At 25.4% G+C, this 18,550-nt stretch overlaps 2 protein-coding genes across 3 annotated transcripts; both read left to right on the top strand.

Moving 5' to 3' along the window:
- The first annotated feature begins 88 nt into the window (after positions 1 to 88).
- Positions 89 to 8,969, top strand: LOC103828586 (probable F-box protein At4g22060). Of its 2 annotated transcripts, none has more exons than XM_033277276.1 (2): positions 89 to 7,832; positions 8,408 to 8,969. In XM_033277276.1, exons 1-2 carry the CDS (start codon positions 6,934 to 6,936, stop codon positions 8,694 to 8,696), a joined length of 1,188 nt encoding a protein of 395 aa, XP_033133167.1. In that variant the 5' UTR covers positions 89 to 6,933; the 3' UTR covers positions 8,697 to 8,969. The 2 variants fall into 2 exon arrangements, with proteins under 2 accessions (XP_033133167.1, XP_033133166.1); XM_033277275.1 differs by lacking the exon at positions 8,408 to 8,969 and having other exon boundaries at positions 89 to 1,509; positions 2,084 to 8,074.
- A 685-nt stretch (positions 8,970 to 9,654) lies between these two features.
- LOC103828080 (aspartic proteinase oryzasin-1-like) lies at positions 9,655 to 13,884 on the top strand. Its single transcript, XM_033280823.1, has 6 exons — positions 9,655 to 11,812; positions 11,925 to 12,164; positions 12,273 to 12,731; positions 12,821 to 12,943; positions 13,035 to 13,096; positions 13,188 to 13,884. Exons 3-6 carry the CDS (start codon positions 12,330 to 12,332, stop codon positions 13,279 to 13,281), a joined length of 681 nt encoding a protein of 226 aa, XP_033136714.1. The 5' UTR covers positions 9,655 to 11,812; positions 11,925 to 12,164; positions 12,273 to 12,329; the 3' UTR covers positions 13,282 to 13,884.
- Positions 13,885 to 18,550: the final 4,666 nt, after the last annotated feature.

Here is an 18,550-nt window from a genome sequence, read left to right as displayed (position 1 = left end):
GAAAAACAATTAAAAAAAAACAATTTATAAAAAAGTACAAATTTTGAAAACATACAATCTAAAACTATAAAAATATATATATTTTTTTTTATTTGTTTTATTTTTTTATATATCTAGGGTATTAGTGTCCTTTTACCTATTAAATAAAATATTTTGGTCATTTTCCTCCTTGTGGTCTATTTTTGAGACCAAAACTTGAAAATTATCTATTTATGAGAATTGCCCATTTGAAAAAGTAAAATTCGAAAACATTAATTTTTTATTTAAATAATTATTTATTATATATATGTATATATATAGAATAATGGTATCAGAGTCTTTTGCATTTTAATGAAAAATGTATTTTTAAAAATTTCTCCTTAATAGTGGTAAACATGAATAATTGTACCAAAAAAAATAGTAAAAATGAAAATTTCCCATAAATAATAGTTTCTTTATTAAAAAAAGAAGAATTCAATACTATTAACTTAATATTGTATGCATAAATATCCAATATAATGGCCTTGAGACACAAGTCGGTATGAGGTAAATATGGAATTTTTTATTTAAGATGCAAAATATCAGACCAACTATCTACGATATTTCGTATTATATTTAAGATGCATATACATGAACAACTATCTGATTTCGATAGCGAGGATTTTCATTGTAGTAGAAGAAACACGTTTGCAAACTATCTACTATTTAGTAATTTTAATTAATGGTGTTCAATTTGGTAAAAACAGGACCAACTAAAACCCAACCAAATCTAAATAGAAAAATTAGTTTGATTTGATAACATCGTATAAACCGAATAGATATTATTTTTAGATACCGTGGTATATAGATAGAGTTCAGTTTATAAACCGATTAATTTAAATATAGTAGTATAGTTTTATGTAAATTACATAATATACTAATATACATGTAGTTTATTTTATTTATATGATCTTGATATTTAAGACATTAATTTGAATAATTCACATATATTTGTCTTAAATTTAGTATATTATTAATCATTTTCTTTTCTTCTTATAAATCTGTAATAACTATAATTTATTTAACAGTTATTTTTAATAGTTAAATATAATAGAAAAACATTTTATTTAAAAATTAGAGTAGTATTTAATAAATTTTATTTTTAATCAGACAAAATTAAATTGAAAAAATGTAATAGAAGATAAATATAGTTTAATTTTTTGGCATAAAATTGAATAAACCAAAAACCGATAGTATATAAAACAAACCGAACCAAAATAAATATGATTTTTATATGGAATCTAATTTTTATAAACCAAAAAAACAAAAAACCAAACTAAGACTAGACTAAAAGTGAGCAAACCAAAATAAGATAGTATATACACTGAACCAAACCAAAACATATATGATTTTAATATGATATCTAATTTTTATAAACCAAAATATCGAAAAACTGAGCCGAGACCAGACCAAAATTCAAATTAAACAATCTTACTTCGAAGATATGATTTTTATGTATATCTCTATTCCCTCATCCTAGCAAAGATTTAAGTAGAGCTGGGTTGCGGGTCAAACCCGCCCCGCTGACCCGCCAACCCGCGGGTAAACTGATTTTTTTTACTCAAAAAATTTGACCCGCTTGACCCGCAAGAAGAAAATATGAAATCCGCACCCGCCCCGCTAAAACCCGCGGGTGATCCGCTAGACCCGCGGATAATATTAATAATATTAACAATTATTAATTTAAATATTTTTTATTAAAATAACAATAAAATTTAATATTTTAAATATTTTTTATTAAAAATAACAATAAAATTTAATATTTTAAATATTTTTTATTAAAAATAATAAATATTAATCTATTTATAATTAAAATTAAATTATTTTTTAAAAATTTTCTATTTAAAAATAATATTTTTAAAAAAAATCTTTTTTTTTTAGTTTTTGCGGGTTGGCGGGTATCCGCGCTGAATTTTGGCTGACCCGCACCCGCCCCGCATAAAAATCACTCAACCCGCATCCGCACCCGTGAACCAAATTTTTCAAATCACTCGACCCGCACCCGCCCCGCAGCGGGTCAAATAGGGCAGGGCCCGCGGATAATGATTCATATTCCCAGCACTAGATTTAAGGGGAATTTTCACTTATACCACTTTGGTGATATCATTATTCATGTTTACTACCAACAAAGAAATATTTTCAAAAATACATTTTTCATTAAATTGTAAAAGACTCTTATATAATTGCTCTTTACATATATAACAAATAAATATTTAAATAAATAATAAATCTAAAAAAAATAAAAAATAACTTTTTAAATTTTTCTCGAATTATACTATTTCGAAATTCGAATCCTAAACCATCAATTCTGAATCTTTTTTTTTTCTTTGAAATACAAACCCTAAACCCTAAAACCTCAACTCTAAACCCTAAAAAGTAAACTCCAAACCCTAAAATTTCAACTCTAAACCCTAAACCCTAAACCTTCAACTCTAAACCCTAAATTATCAGCTCTAAACCCTAAACCCTAAATTCTACTCTAACCCCTAAACCATCGACACTAAACCCTAAACTAACGACATTAAATCCTAAACCCTAAAAAGTAAACTCTAAACTCTAAACCCTTAAAAATTTACCCTAAACCATAAAACATCAACTATAAACCCTAAACCTTCAACTCTTAACCTTAAACCCTAAACCTTCAACTCTAAACCCTAAAATCCTAGAGTTGACGTTTTAGGGTTTAGATTTGAAGGTTTAGGGTTTAGGGTTTATGTTTAGGGTTTAGAGTTGATGTTTTAGGGTTTAGATTTGAAGGTTTAGGGTTTAGGGTTCAAATTTCAGAAAATATAGGGTTTAGGGTTTACGTTTAAGGTTTAGAGTTGATGTTTTAGGGTTTAGATTTGAAGGTTTAAGGTTTAGGGTTTAGAGTTGATGTTTCAGTGTTTAGTTTTAAAGTTGATGATTTAGTGTTTAGAGTTCATGTTTTAAGTTTATATTAGGTGATTGCCCGCACTTACGGGCTTAATAATCTTACAAATATTTGTAAATAGATGTATTAATAAGTCTTTATATAGGATAAAGTTTTTTCTATTTAATAAAATATATTTTATTACATAAAATAAACTTGAAAACATTCATATATATACATAAAACTTTATATATGGATTTATTTTTATTTTTAAAATATTATGATGTAAATATTTTTGGATAACATAATATAAAATCTTTTTAATTTATAGTAATTATATATTAACAAATTAATATAATATTATTATTTATTAAGGGTAATGAAGACCTTAAATACTCTAACTTTCAACGGGAGATCAAAAAAATCACTTCGTAAATAATCTATAAATATTTTCGAATCTTTGCCAACTTTTGTCAAAAATTATCAAAATGAGTGATTTTGATAATCCTAATAAATTTATCTTAAAAGATAGATGATTCATCCTATCTTATATGATATATATACTAAAATTAGAACCGGTTTAATATTACTAAACCAAATATAATGTAAACAAATATATAATATTTTAATATTATTACACTAAATATAATATAAATTTAACTATGATAACATTGTCACAATCTTTTTTATTACTTTGAAGATAAGAATAAATTATCAGGTAAATTACTAAAAATATTTATTAAAATTAATAATTGAGCATAAAATATAACTAAACCTAATCCAATGTGTATATCCTCATATCCAGTGAATGAGAAATATGTTTTCAAGCAACTTAAATATAATCATGATTCACTAAATACGGTTTAAAGAAGTATCTATTATATTAAAACAGAAGTCACAACTTCTCTTCATGTGTGATTTTTTTTTTTAAATGGACATTCCCTAGAAAATTATATTTCATTTAATTCTAATTAACATTATGACATCATTAAGATATCACATCTTAAATAATTGACATATATAACAACTCACCTATAAAATTGTCTTATTTTTTAATTATAAAAATATGTTGAGAAAAAAATCTACAAAATCTTATTAGATATTTTAAATATTATTATAAAATGAATCATTGATTAATTTCGTGATTAGTACTCTAATATTATTATAAATTAATGTTAGTTAAGATTTTATTATTAAAAAAAATTGTATACTATTTTCTTAAAATTTCTAACTATAATTTATATTATCTATTAAAATAGAAATAATGAATTCTTTCATGTATTGTTTTATAATTTGGACCATCCTTTAATTTTTTTATTAAATATATTTTATTAAGACTAATAATATATAGAATCTTTGAACTACGTTAATCACAATATCTTTTGATATCTTTTCATTCTAAATATAAATATATATTTTAAAATTTCTAACAAGTAGATATGTTTAAAAGATTTTAACAAGATCTTAATTCAAAAACATTGTATGTAAATATTTTCATTAATTTTGAAATTAGTTATGAAATAATATTATACATTATATATTTTATAATATTAAAAATATAAATTCTATAATTTTATCAATTATATAATCATAATCAATCATTTTAAGAGAAATTATTGATTATTATATTATGATAAATATGATTAAATTATATTAAATTGTTAAATTTATATATTTTAATTTTTGTAAGTATTTATATTCGAAATTTAATATGTATGTAACAAGTGTTAATATTAGAAAAGTAAATAATACACGTATATAAATTAACATGTATTTATCAAAGTTAATAATACAAATCATTTATGCATGATATCTTTTTATTTTAAATATAAATATAAATAAATATATGCATATATATATATATAATTTGTTTAACAAATCTTTTGAAAATATTATAACGTTATCTTAATTTTCAAAATTTTATGTAAATATTTCAACTAATTTCGTAATTAGCAATGAACTATTATTATGCATTAATATATACATATTTAGTTATCATTTATAAAATAAAAACAGTTTTTATAAGTATAAAATATTTATGCTAAAAATATAATACGATGATATAACGGCTTAACATTCAAAAACTATATAAAACATGTATAAAAATCGACATATCTTAGACTTTTGTATATATAATAATATATTATGTGAAATAAATAAATTTAAAAATATTGCTAATAAAAAACTTAGTTTTGAAGGTCGATGGGTCAAAACTGAATATAAAATAATACAAAAATAATATTTAATATGTTTTTTAATGCATATATTAATTTGTTAAATAAATATATATACCATAAATGATGTAAAAAAATATTTATGTATATAAAATGAAAATAAACACCCGCACAATTAAATAAATATATATACCATAAATGATGTAAAAAATATTTATGTATATAAAATGAAAATAAACACCCGCACGGTTGTGCGAGTCGAAAGCCGTGCGGATCGAAATCTAGTTGGCTTTAAGTTACAAAAAAAAGTATTGGATTTCCATTTTATTTTAAAATCATGAAACGTTAACCTATAACTTTCTTCAACATGTCAATATGAAATTTTTTGATGGTCAATTGGTCATCCAATCACTTTCATTCAATTCACTGGATATAGTAAACATCAGCAATTGTTTTTAATGCCATCAGCAATATTCCTCTTTAATTTCTGATCTTTCTTCTCACCGTGTACTATTAGAAAACAATCAATATTTCAAAACTTTATAATATAATAGTATAACTAACTATTAAATTTCAAGAGTCAAAGAACATGTCAATACGTATTGAAAAATCAAGGGTTTCAAAATAGTCAATGAACATCAATATGTATTGCAAAATCAAAGGTTTCATTATGTCCATCAATGAACAGCAAATACGTGTATTCATGTATCTACTGACGCTAACATCCACCAATACAAAATCAAGGGTATCATTATATTATGTCCCTTAGCATGGTTAAACTTTTGTAATAGTTTAAAGCAGATTTTCCATATAAACTTAAAGTCAAATATTATATAATCAGCAAAATCAGACATTATGCATTTAGTTTACAATAAATAAAATAATATCAAATATTTATATAGATGATGATTTTTAAGTTTTAAATAATAATATAGATCCATTATTCAAACTAATGATTCAATTAAAATAATTAAAATATGACAAATAAAAAAAATTATTAACTAAAATTATTGAAAACATGATAAATAATCAAAATATCCTAAAATCATGGAGAACATGACAAATAAGTCAAATCACTTTTCAAATAATAGTATAGATGTATATTTGTAATTCACTTATATATTACGTATGATGTTGATACTTTTTGCGGTATACGGCAGACTATCCACATATAATCTCAAATCTAAAAAAAAAGACAAGAATCACACACCTACAAGATCTTCTTTTACAGTTGGGAAATTTGAGTTGTATACGGTCAATATAACAAATTTCTTTGTCATTGATTTGAAGAGTGAGATGTACTATTGGTTAATGATGTGAAAATTGATCGTATGGAATGAGGATTGAGTGCTAATGGGTAAAGATGATCGTAAAGAGTAACGAATCCAATCACACACCTACAAGATCTTTCTTTTACAGTTGGAAAATTTGAGTTGTATGACCAAAGTGTGTAGTTAATTAGGTTCAGATATTAGATTATCTATTTTTTTTTAAATCAAAATGAAAGTCAAAAGTTATGAAAATCTTTTTTCCTTCTAAATTATAAACTTAATATATGGATGTATATCTTACATAATGCATCCGTGATTTTTTTTATCAAAATATTAAATTACAATTTTTTCTTTATGAAAATTTACTTATTTAAACAAATTAAAAATTACTATCTACACATTTCTTGTGGACATGCATCCAATTTATGATTTCCAAGTATATTATTAAATCGAGAAAGAATTAAATGTTGCTTTTCAAAAAATTGATTACCGTGAGATATATTACATCTTTTTATAGATTGGAGTAGTGCATGCTTAAAGTTATATAAAGAGATGGAGCTGTCAAATGTAATGACCCAAAAAAAAAGGAGAGATAGGTAGATCTTTCCTAGTTTCTAAAATGTCCCAAGTAGTGAGTTGTGGTGAGATGGAACCAAGCAGGTGGTCAAAACTTCCTTCAGATCTCATGCAGTTGGTTTTAGAACGTCTTGGTTTTGCAGATTTTCAAAGGGCTAAATCTGTTTGTTCATCTTGGCACTATGCATCCAAACAAACTTCACCAAACAATCAAAACCCTTGGTTGATTCTATTTCCAGAAGAAGGTAAAGATTGCTGCCTCTTGTTTGATCCCGAGGAAAAAGATGACAAGTTATATAGAATTCAAAATCTAGGGGTCAACTTTGCAAATAGTAATTGTTTGGTTACATATGGAAGTTGGCTCTTGATGCAAGACGATCATCAATACAATTTATTATACATTTTGAATATATTCACCTGTGAGAAGATAGATCTGCCTTCCATGAAGTCTCAACTTAGTATTGCAGAGACTGAAGATGATATGTTTCTTGTAAGATTAGATAACAACAAAGATGTTCTATTCTGGTTTGACGAGAAAACCAAAGATTATGTGGTTATATGGATAATCCAACCAAGATTTTTGGTTTATTCCAGAAAGAGTGATAAATATTGGAAACGAATTGAGCTTTTCAACTTTAATTTTGACATGGTATACAAAGATCATAGACTTTACTTGTATACTAGCTCTCGTGATGTCAAAGTCTTGGATTTTTCACAAGATATCCCGCGACAAGTATTTGAGACGCAAGTTAACTATGATTATTCGAGAAAGCCAGAGGATGTTTTCTACTATGATGCTCCTCTTCATGTATGTAGGAAGATCAAGACTGAAAATCTTGTAGTCAGAGTGACTGGTGAAGTTCTGAGGGTTAAGAGCATAGTTTTGTGCAATTCTGACTTTTGGTACTTCCGCATCTACAAGATGAATTCATCAAATAGCGAGTGGGAGTAGTGCTGGGAATATGAATCATTATCCGCGGGCCCCGCCCTATTTGACCCGCTGCGGGGCGGGTGCGGGTCGAGTGATTTGAAAAATTTGGTTCACGGGTGCGGATGCGGGTTGAGTGATTTTTATGCGGGGCGGGTGCGGGTCAGCCAAAATTCAGCGCGGATACCCGCCAACCCGCAAAAACTAAAAAAAAAAGATTTTTTTTAAAAATATTATTTTTAAATAGAAAATTTTTTAAAAATAATTTAATTTTAATTATAAATAGATTAATATTTATTATTTTTAATAAAAAATATTTAAAATATTAAATTTTATTGTTATTTTTAATAAAAAAATATTTAAAATATTAAATTTTATTGTTATTTTAATAAAAAATATTTAAATTAATAATTGTTAATATTATTAATATTATCCGCGGGTCTAGCGGATCACCCGCGGGTTTTAGCGGTGCGGGTGCGGATTTCATATTTTCTTCTTGCGGGTCAAGCGGGTCAAATTTTTTGAGTAAAAAAAATCAGTTTACCCGCGGGTTGGCGGGTCAGCGGGGCGGGTTTGACCCGCAACCCAGCTCTAAGTGGGAGACACTTGATTCTTTGGGAGAGGAAGAAGCAATATTTTTGGATCTTGGTATCACAGTTACGCTTGCCAACACCATCCAAGGAGTCAATGGAAACTCAATATATTTCAGCGGCAATCATAATAATTATTGTGATTCTGATTTGGGTCATTTTTGGAGTAAAAAAGATATACTTATCTTCAATCTTGGCACTCAAGAAATCGAAAGACCACATCCAAGTATCTTTCCGTTCATTCAATTATCTAATGCTCGATGGTTTAAATATCTTTTGATCAAATAATTAAATAATATTTTAAAATAACATAATACTATATGCTTTAACGAGGTAGATGTATTATATTTTATCATTATTAAAATTATTTGTTTTCATATTAAATTTGGTTTTAAATTTTATGTTTTTATGTTTGTGGAACTTAATATGATGTAATTACAATACCAAAGCAAATCTGAATTCTCATTTTTAAGATTATTTAAAATAAATTTGAGTTTACCATTTAATAAATGTAAGGCATAAAATTAATTAGAATTTAAAAAATATTTTAATTATTGTAAACTAGATCTCGATCCGCGCAACCGTGCGGATTTTTGTTTTTAAATATTTTTATATAAAAATTTTGTTTTCAATTATAAATTGGTATATATTATAATATATATGTGTCTATCACTTTTTTAAACATAATAAGTTTACGGTATATTTTTTTAATTGAATAGATTATTTTAAACTTTCATATGTATTTGTATCTTCTTTTATATATATATATTTTCGGATTATTATTTTATTATTAAAATCGTAACTATATATATAATGATTAGTAAAATATTTTTTATTGACATATTCAAAGATATTGTAACATTTCACAAATTTAGAAAGTTTTTAAAAAATTAAAATTTTCACTTCATAGATTTATACTATCGAGTAAATAATCAAACATTTAGTTTTTGTTTAATTTTTAAAATAAATTATATAGTTTAAAATTTATTTTCATTAGTTTAACGCAGTAAAGATTAATCATTGTTAGATAATATGATTTTTTTTAAATCTTTTTATTTTTAAAAGTTAACATCGACGAATATTTAAATAATTAACATATGCAAATATAATATTACAACATTAAATTATATATATCTAATTTATACATAAATCCAATGGATCATCTATTGTTTAAATCTAATTATTGATAGCCCAATAAAAATTTCTGGTAAGCCCAAAATTTAAATGATAAGATTATATATTAAATGAAATATAATTTTTAAGAAATAAGTCCATTAGGTCTATTTTTAAAAAAATCACACATGAATCAAGGTTGTGACTTCAGTTTTAATATATAAGATATTTATATATGTTAATGAGCTTCCAAGATTGTATTAGTTACTTATGTATGTAAATTCATATTGATCATCGCTTTATTTTTTTATATTTTGTTTAAAAAAATAAACATATAATTTGATAAATATTATGAAACTACATGCACATTTAAACTATAAATAAAATTAATTTAATTTCACATAATTATAATAAAAAATATTTATATTACAGTATGAATTTGAAAGAATATATGTAACCCAATATACTCACAACATGAGTGACTCGAGTACTCCAACTTATATCTATAATCATAAATTTAACTACAATAAGAAAATATAATTTTGTAATAATAATTTATTTTCTAAATGTAAATTATAAGATGACTCAAAACATATTAAAAATAAAAATAAAATATTAACCAACTGTTATAATTTAGTTCTTTTGTAAAATTTATATATATGCATGAGACTGTAAAAAATTATCGTTATATTACGTATATTATAGTTTACATATATTAAGTTACATATATTAAAGTTTATTTTATATTTCATTCTAAGCACAATATATCTTAAGTTATACATAATTTTCCTCAAATATATTTATATATCTACGTAAATTAAAAACAGATGCAATCTAATATTCTTAAAATAAATGAAAATAATAAAATTAATCATAATTTTAATATATTTAAAATAAAAATATTATAATTGAATTCAGAGAAATATATGCAATCTAATATACCCAAATGATAACTAAATCGACTATAAAAACAACAAAACCAACTAGATATAACATATCTAAAATCATATGTCTAATTAAAGTAATAAAATATTATTAATATAAATTATGCATACAAATTATAAATTAATTTAAAATTTAAAATAAATAACGATCTATTATTATAGTATATTTATTTTATAAATATTTATACCCGTGCATGAGCGCGGGAAAATCACCTAGTGCATCATTAAAAAAAAAAAGAAGAGTGGGTTAAAAACATAGTGATTTTTCCAAAAAAATAGTAATAAGAAAATTGATTGTACTCAAATATGAAAATAAAAAAGATTTTCATATATCTTAAATTCAAAATGTTTGGTGACTATACTTTTCATATTTTAGGATATTTAGTCATGATTGTATAAGTGATTTACAATTTTTTATTAAGAATTGATTGTACTCAAATATGAAAATATGAAAGATTTGTATATATCTTCAAAATATTTGGTAACATATATTAGGAATTTAGGATATTTGGTCATTGATTATACAAGTGACTTTTCATTTTTGTTTTGTTAAGAAAATTGATCTTACTCAAATATGGAAATAGAAAATATTTTCATATATCTTCAAAATATTAGATAATAGTACTTTCCATATTTTAGGATAATGATTATCCATAGATTACAATTTCTACTCGGTGTAGAAATAAGACAAAGAGGTTCTAAATCAAATCAACTAATCTTAGAACATTGAATTACAAGCGTTAAAAACAGTAAAAAAATCTATAGATTACTTATTCTAATAAAAACAGATTAGCTAACAAAACGTAGAATTCAATTTTTACAATGTCATTTTCTGTATAATATAAAATCTACTATAAGAAAATTTGAAATTTTTATTTAACAAGTTTTAGTTTCCGACAAACTGCTACTACAATTATGAGAATATTTTGAATTGTTCCTATTTTCATATTTTTGGGGGTTTGTATAACTATTCTATTTCATTAATTTTGATAAATACAAAGGACAATAAAGATAAAATTGGTCAAAAAAATATATAGACAGAAATAGAACAAAATGATATTATCTTATAAGTACAAACATGCTAAATTTTTGGTCAATATTTCCACATGAAAAATATTACAATTTGGATCAAATTCAACACACTCTTCAATTTGGATCAATTTGAAAAATATTTCCAAATGAAAAATATTTCATGGTCTATAAATACCGTCTTGGCTCTTGAGTTGCAGCATAGTATAATCAAATTCAAACAAAAAAGAAACAGAAGAAAGAGAGAAACCATGAGTATTAGCTTAAGGTTTATAGTTGCTGGTCTTATTCTTTTTCTTGTCTCCCGATACGCTACATGTAATTTCTTTTTAAAAGTATTAGATATATATCCCATATATATATATATATATGTATATGACTATTTTATACGTATTAATAATTCATTTTGTTTTATTTTATCTTTTTCTAGGTCAAGCCATAATGAGAATCCCACTCAAAACGAAAACTTTGTGGAACAAGGACGATGTGTCTTTAACAAATGATAATGACAATACTTACTTCGGGCAAATTATGGTAGGAACTCCGGGTCAGCCTTTCAACGTGTTGTTTGACACCGGGAGTTTCGACCTGTGGGTTCCTTCTGCAATATGGCCTAAACAGAAAAGCAGAAGGTATAGATCAAGCGCATCAAAAACTTTCAAACGCAATGGTAAGCTGTATAATTTTCCATAAATATGATACATGTATATAGCTATATATATATTATTGGTGGGTTTTGTGTCTGTGAATTTTAAACCTATCTGCTATATATATACAGGGACGAAAAAAGAAATCAGATACGGATCAGGTTCTCTGAAGGGGTTCATGAGCAACGATGCGGGAGAAAGCGTTCATCGAGGCAACTGAAGCTCCGGGTAGACGGATTTACGAAAGGCCGTGGGATGGCATATTTGGACTTTCAGGCCTATCGAAATCGACAATCACAGGAGCTCGTCCCATCTGGAGAACGATGATGGATGAAGGGGTGGTTACAAAGAAAGTGTTCTCGATATGGCTTCGACGGTACAGTGATTCTGGTGAAAACGGTGGAGAAATAATCTTTGGAGGTATAGACCAAGAGCACTTCACCGGAGCTCATACCTACGTTGATGCAGAAGGGCCGCATAACACCTTCAAGATTAACTCTTTTTTTGTGGGCAAAATTGACACGAAAGTTTGCTCCAAGGGATGCAAAGTTCTTGTGGACTCGGGGAGTACATACATTCGTGGTCCACCGGTAAGTCTTTCTGTTTTAATTAATTATCTCTCATCATTTCATTTGTTAAATTAATTTTTAACCCTTTTCTCCATAATTGTAATTTTTAGAATTTGATCGTCAAGATTAATAAGCAAATCAGAATAGCAGCAGACTGCTCTAATTATGACAAGCTGTCTGAAGTTATAAGCTTCACAATAGCCGCAAAGACTTTTACCCTCACACCACGTGATGTAAGACGCCAGACAATACACATATATATTATTATTATTATTTTTCCTTTCACTATTATTTTTTATTTATTTTCTATCAAAAAATTTCTAGTACATTGAGAGAAAGAACGGGAAATGCAAGAGTGTATTCGCGGATGCTAAGTCTGATTTATGGTAAGTTTTTCATCTTTAAACTTTTTATTATATATCTTTAACTTCTTTTTTTAAGTATTTAAAATTATTTCTGCGGTTTTTGATTGTGTAGGCAACTTGGCACGCCATTTATTCGAGCATTTCATACTGTTTGGGACTACCAGACTCCAGGAATTGTTAAAGTCGGATTCGCCAAGTCCAAATAATTTCTCTTATTATCTCTTACCTTTTTGTGGTATTATGATATGTACTCTATAAATTATTAACTAAAATAAAAAGAAATATCGGCTATATTTCTCTTGTAGTTTTTTCGGTTCGTTAAATCAAGAAATGTATGAACTTATTATAAACTACTTACAATAGAGTACAACTACTGCTATTATATGCGGCATGGCAATTACGACTAGAGTTTAATCCGACTAAATTACACTTAACTTCTTTCATTATTAAACCTGGAAATTAATTACTTCTATCATCCCCTATATATTAATCCTGAAACATTATAACATTTTTCGTAGCCATGTGTAATCACTAATATAACAAATGAAAAAATACAATATTAAAAAAAATATTTGATAAAAAAATGAAAAAATAAGAAAATATCATCAAAATATAATAAAATTACGATAATAAATAAATTTAAAATATAAAATATCATAAAATAAATATTATGTAAAGCAGATTTAACCAAAGAAATATAAATAATTTTTATTAATTAGTTAATTTCTGCAAATATAAAAGTAAAACTAGATTTTGACTCGCGATTCAAAAGCGCAGAATATTATACATTGTAAAATTTTAATAAAAATTCACCAAATGCTTTGTTAAGAGTGATAAAATGGTAGATCCACCTTATTTAAATCCGTCTCATTTTTAGCGAACACATTTACATCTCGAGCGTTTTTAATTTTAGTTCTTAGTAATTTTATTTATTTAGATTCGTGTAATTGTATTAATCATCTATTTAGACTGGTTTGGGTTTGTTTTGAGTGACCAAAATCATTTACTTTTTAGAAAATATATTTGTATTGTATTTTTCTTAAGAAATATTTAATTCACATCTAAAATTTTGAAGACAATTTTGAAAAAAGGAAAATTAAATCAATGTAATTCATATATAAAAATCTTAGTATCTACGTTTGTCATGTTTAGTGGGTTAAAACCAATGTAAATTTAGTTAAAAACCATAAAAGAAAAGTTAGTAAAAAAAATGATACACGTGAAAATTAACATTGTGAAAGTGAGCCGGCTTCCACATATCAAACAAAATCAAATAATTATTCACAATAATTTTTAACCTAGATTTGAGAACATTCAATAAATTTAAAATTAGATATGATTGTGTATATATATATATATGTTATAAAATCGCTTTTGTTAAGTATTAAATGATTGAAAGACTACAATTTTTAAATGATCTAAATATTAAGTAATTTAATGTAAATATGATGAAAATCTAAGGGTAGAATCCAAAATTTTAAAAATAGGATCTTGCTTTAATAGTATAGATTAGTTAACCATATGTTTTGTTTTTTTATCATAGTTAATCAAATGGTTATATATATCCTTTACTTTTTATTAAAAATAAAAATAAAAATGGTTAGTGTAAACATAAAAATAGTACTTCGAAAGTGGTATTTTTGGAAACTTTCCAAGATTTAAGCTGAAATGAATCATGAATCGAGAACCAAGTTGACACGTGTGGTATTGTCTATGTAAATCAATAATACTCAAATTGTATAAAACTAGGTTAAGATCCGCGCCTTGCGCGGGATGAACATTATATATATAAATTATTTTATATATTATATGTTTCTAACCTATTATGAAACAATAAATATATATTGAATAATTAAAAAGTCAGTAATTATTACCTATATAATTAAGTTGGTGCGAACATATAAATAAATTTTATTAATCCAAAAGAATATTTTTTTTATTTGATATGGTATATAATTAAATTTAAATGATAGTAACATATATATAGTATATTTTAATATTAATATTTATTAAATGATGCTTTTTGCTCATGTTTTTTTTTATCATTTGTATCTATTATAGCAAAAAATTTAAATTACTGATAACAAAATTTTCACTGTGGGATTAATAGTTTATGTAATTTATAATATTTTAAAAAATTAATTTGTCAATATTTTTTCAATTTTTTTTTGTTAAAAGTAAATTTCAAAATTAAGATATTAATTTATTTTCTTATATGACATATAATTTAATATGCATATACATATATATTTTTATATATATATTATTTTTAATACTTATTAAATGACACTTTCAACTTATATGATTTTTTAATTATTTGTATCATGTCATAACAAAAAGTTTAAAGCATAGATCACAAAATTTGAATGTGAAACTCTTAATGGTTGTACTAATTTATATTCGTTCTTAAAAATTCAAAATACAACATATAAAGAATTTTTTTAATTTTTATTAAATGGTTACTATGATTGTTTAATTTATTTTAATAGTTTAAAATTAAACAAATATAATATAACATACACTTATTTTTATCAAATCGTTATTATTCAAAGTCATTAATTATCATATATACTTTAGCCATATTAGGTAATTCCGTAATTTTATTTATGAAAATAATGAAGCACATTAATAATGTATTTATGGTTAGTTTAATAAAAAAATTATTATATATTTAGATGGACCAACATATTTCTCTAAGGATTCTAAGAATCATTCTAGTGATGACATGTGGCTACAAAAAAATGTTGTAATGCTTCTCAAATAATATATAGGGGATTATATTAGTTTTAAGATGGAGTTTTGGATCAGAGAATATATTACATTTTGAATATTATTTGTATCAATAATTTCTATATTAATAAATTTGGTACTTTCATGTATAGTTAAATTTTAAATTATTATCACTACATAATTAGTATGTAGAAATTTTATTTTATTTTTTTTAATATTTAAAATAATCATCTACACTAATAAATTAGGTTTTAAGAGGATTACTTATTTTGGCTTGTAATTTGAGAATGATAAATGATTGAAAAAAATATTAAATAGTTTAGGCTTAAATAATATGTAAACCCACTTAATAGAGAGATTTATATAACTATCTATATATTTTAAGATTTTTTAAAAAATTTATGTTGAGGAATATTAGGATATTTCTTTCAAAAGAGACTCTCCCCATAACCGGTGTTCTGATTTCAAGAATGCACTCAAGAGACTCTCCCCCAACCGGTGTTCTGATTTCACGAATGAAGTAACTTCATGTGTACTCCCATCAAGTCTTGTAGGGTTTAACATCGTTAAGAGGTGTAAATTTTTAGTAAGCGACATTATTTTGCGATTTCAGATTATGAATGGGAAGTACGTAACTGGAATAGCTATACAGTAAAATCTCTATAAATTAATAATGTTGGGACTATACCAAAACTATAATTTTTTTGTTAATTTATAGAGATATTAATTTATCGATATACTAATTAAACCAAAAATTCAATTTGTGACTATAACATTATATTATTTTATAGAGATTTTTAGTGTATATTAATTTATAGATTATTAATTTAAAGAAGTTATACTGTATATATTGACATGGTGAAACGATGTAGGTTAACTCTCATTTTTATTTTTTTTGAAAAAAACGGTTAACTCTTATTTTTGAATTTAATAGTTAGATATGGAAAGATTATAGGTAGGGTATATCTGCGATATTTTTTGCAACATTCCTAAAATCTTGTTTAGATATTTTGAAATTTAACTAATGATATGGCAATATTTTATTTGTACCGTAATTTGAGGTTAAAATATTGCAATGTTGAAAATTTTACTGAGCATATTCCTTATATTGATTCACGTTAGAAAAGTGTAAGCATATTTAGGAGTAATTTCGAAAAGTGAATATATGGAAAGTAGTTATTAGCTTCCACGAAATTTATGTGTACAATATAAGTTTGTATTTAATAGATCAAAACATAGTGGCTCGACGGCTTGATTTTATTCTGATTTAGGTTATTTTAAAAAGGAAAAATTAACTCAGTGGCATGGGTTGGTAAATATAGTGAAAAACTCAGGGTTATTTCTATAATATACTTCTGTTTTAATAGATTAGATTTAACTTATTTTTAAGATACACGCTTGCTTACGAAGGCACAATAATCCCCTTAAGATTTTCTACCTCTCATACGGAAAGTTGTACTTTTGATTTCTCATATTAACATCACAACATTCATCAATCTTCCTTATCTAACTTGACATTAATTAGGATACAAACTTTGGATGCTGAATTGATGAGCAAGGAAAATATATTGTATATTTAATAAACTCATTCAAATACGACCAAAGCTTCAACCGTTAAATAATAAATCATAATTATATATTGCTTCAACCGTCTGTATTAGTTTTGTTATCAATGGTCCTGAGAACTTTAATATTATAACCCGGTCTGATTAAGGGTATCGGATTTGGACCCGATGCAATGTATAAGCATACTTTAAATTTGCCATATCGACATGAAACACATAAATACCGTATATAGATACACTTTGCACGGGATAAACTTCATTTAAAAAAAAGCTCCTTCGAAAAAAACATTCAAACAGCAATGACGAACAGACATGTTGAGTTAGTAGAGAAGCAGAACAACAGCACAAAAAGATTCCATCGAATACGACTTGAACTGAACGGGCGACCATGCCAGCACTATGAAAATACTTTAAAGAAGTTATATTGACATAAACATATTTATATCAAACACGTAAAGCCCGCATATACATTTCTTGTATATGTAAATAGTGAAAGCATTGAACTGTTTTTCTCATAATATGAATTGTTTTCACAACTTTAAAAGGACTACTAATAACTATAAGACACATACTAAATTGCGAACATATTTTAACCATACGACACTTTACATAAGCTCCATCGGAAATAACAGAGACACAGACTTGGCGAACAGATTTTAACCATAAGCTCCATAGACTACGACTCGAACTAAATTGCGAACAGACACACAACAATGGCGGTTGGCGAACAGACACACAGCAGGACCTATTTCTACGACCAAAGCATAACCCACAACAATGGCGAACATAAGCAGAACAACAGCAGCACCTATTTCTACGACCAAAGCTCCATAGACTACGACTTCAACTGAACCGGCGTCGTTCGCTCTATTGTATTTAACATTATGATTTTAACCATAAAATACATGACTGTCCGTATAATTAAAACTTGTATTTTGCTAGGACAATTATTTTTAGACTATGCTCCAACGATACTTCTTAAAAACACGCCACGTAAGCAATTTTAAGCTCTATTTAACTGCCACATAGGATTGGGGCTTTTTTTAATTCTTACAAAATTCAGGTTATAATTTTTTAAAAGATCCTCAATTAATATATAGGGGATATTGAGTGGAATATTTGAGTTGAATTTAATAAAAGTGAGGGAGGGCTAATAGAGATAATCATCAACTTTTAGCTT

This window comes from Brassica rapa, chromosome A01 (assembly GCF_000309985.2).
Source record: "Brassica rapa cultivar Chiifu-401-42 chromosome A01, CAAS_Brap_v3.01, whole genome shotgun sequence".
NCBI lineage: Eukaryota > Viridiplantae > Streptophyta > Magnoliopsida > Brassicales > Brassicaceae > Brassica > Brassica rapa.
The sequence above is the reverse complement of the archived record's forward strand: the minus strand, read 5'-3'. Positions and strand labels throughout refer to the sequence as shown.

Bases quoted from the DNA above. Each gene is read 5' to 3' on its own strand.
- LOC103828080 (XM_033280823.1), top strand. From the start codon at position 12,330: ATGCGGGAGAAAGCGTTCATCGAGGCAACTGAAGCTCCGGGTAGACGG. The intron at 12,944-13,034 runs GTAAGACGCCAG...AAAAATTTCTAG, and splicing joins TTACCCTCACACCACGTGAT to TACATTGAGAGAAAGAACGG. The intron at 13,097-13,187 runs GTAAGTTTTTCA...TTGATTGTGTAG, and splicing joins GATGCTAAGTCTGATTTATG to GCAACTTGGCACGCCATTTA.
- LOC103828586 (XM_033277276.1), top strand. From the start codon at position 6,934: ATGTCCCAAGTAGTGAGTTGTGGTGAGATGGAACCAAGCAGGTGGTCA. The intron at 7,833-8,407 runs GTGGGAGTAGTG...CCCGCAACCCAG, and splicing joins ATGAATTCATCAAATAGCGA to CTCTAAGTGGGAGACACTTG.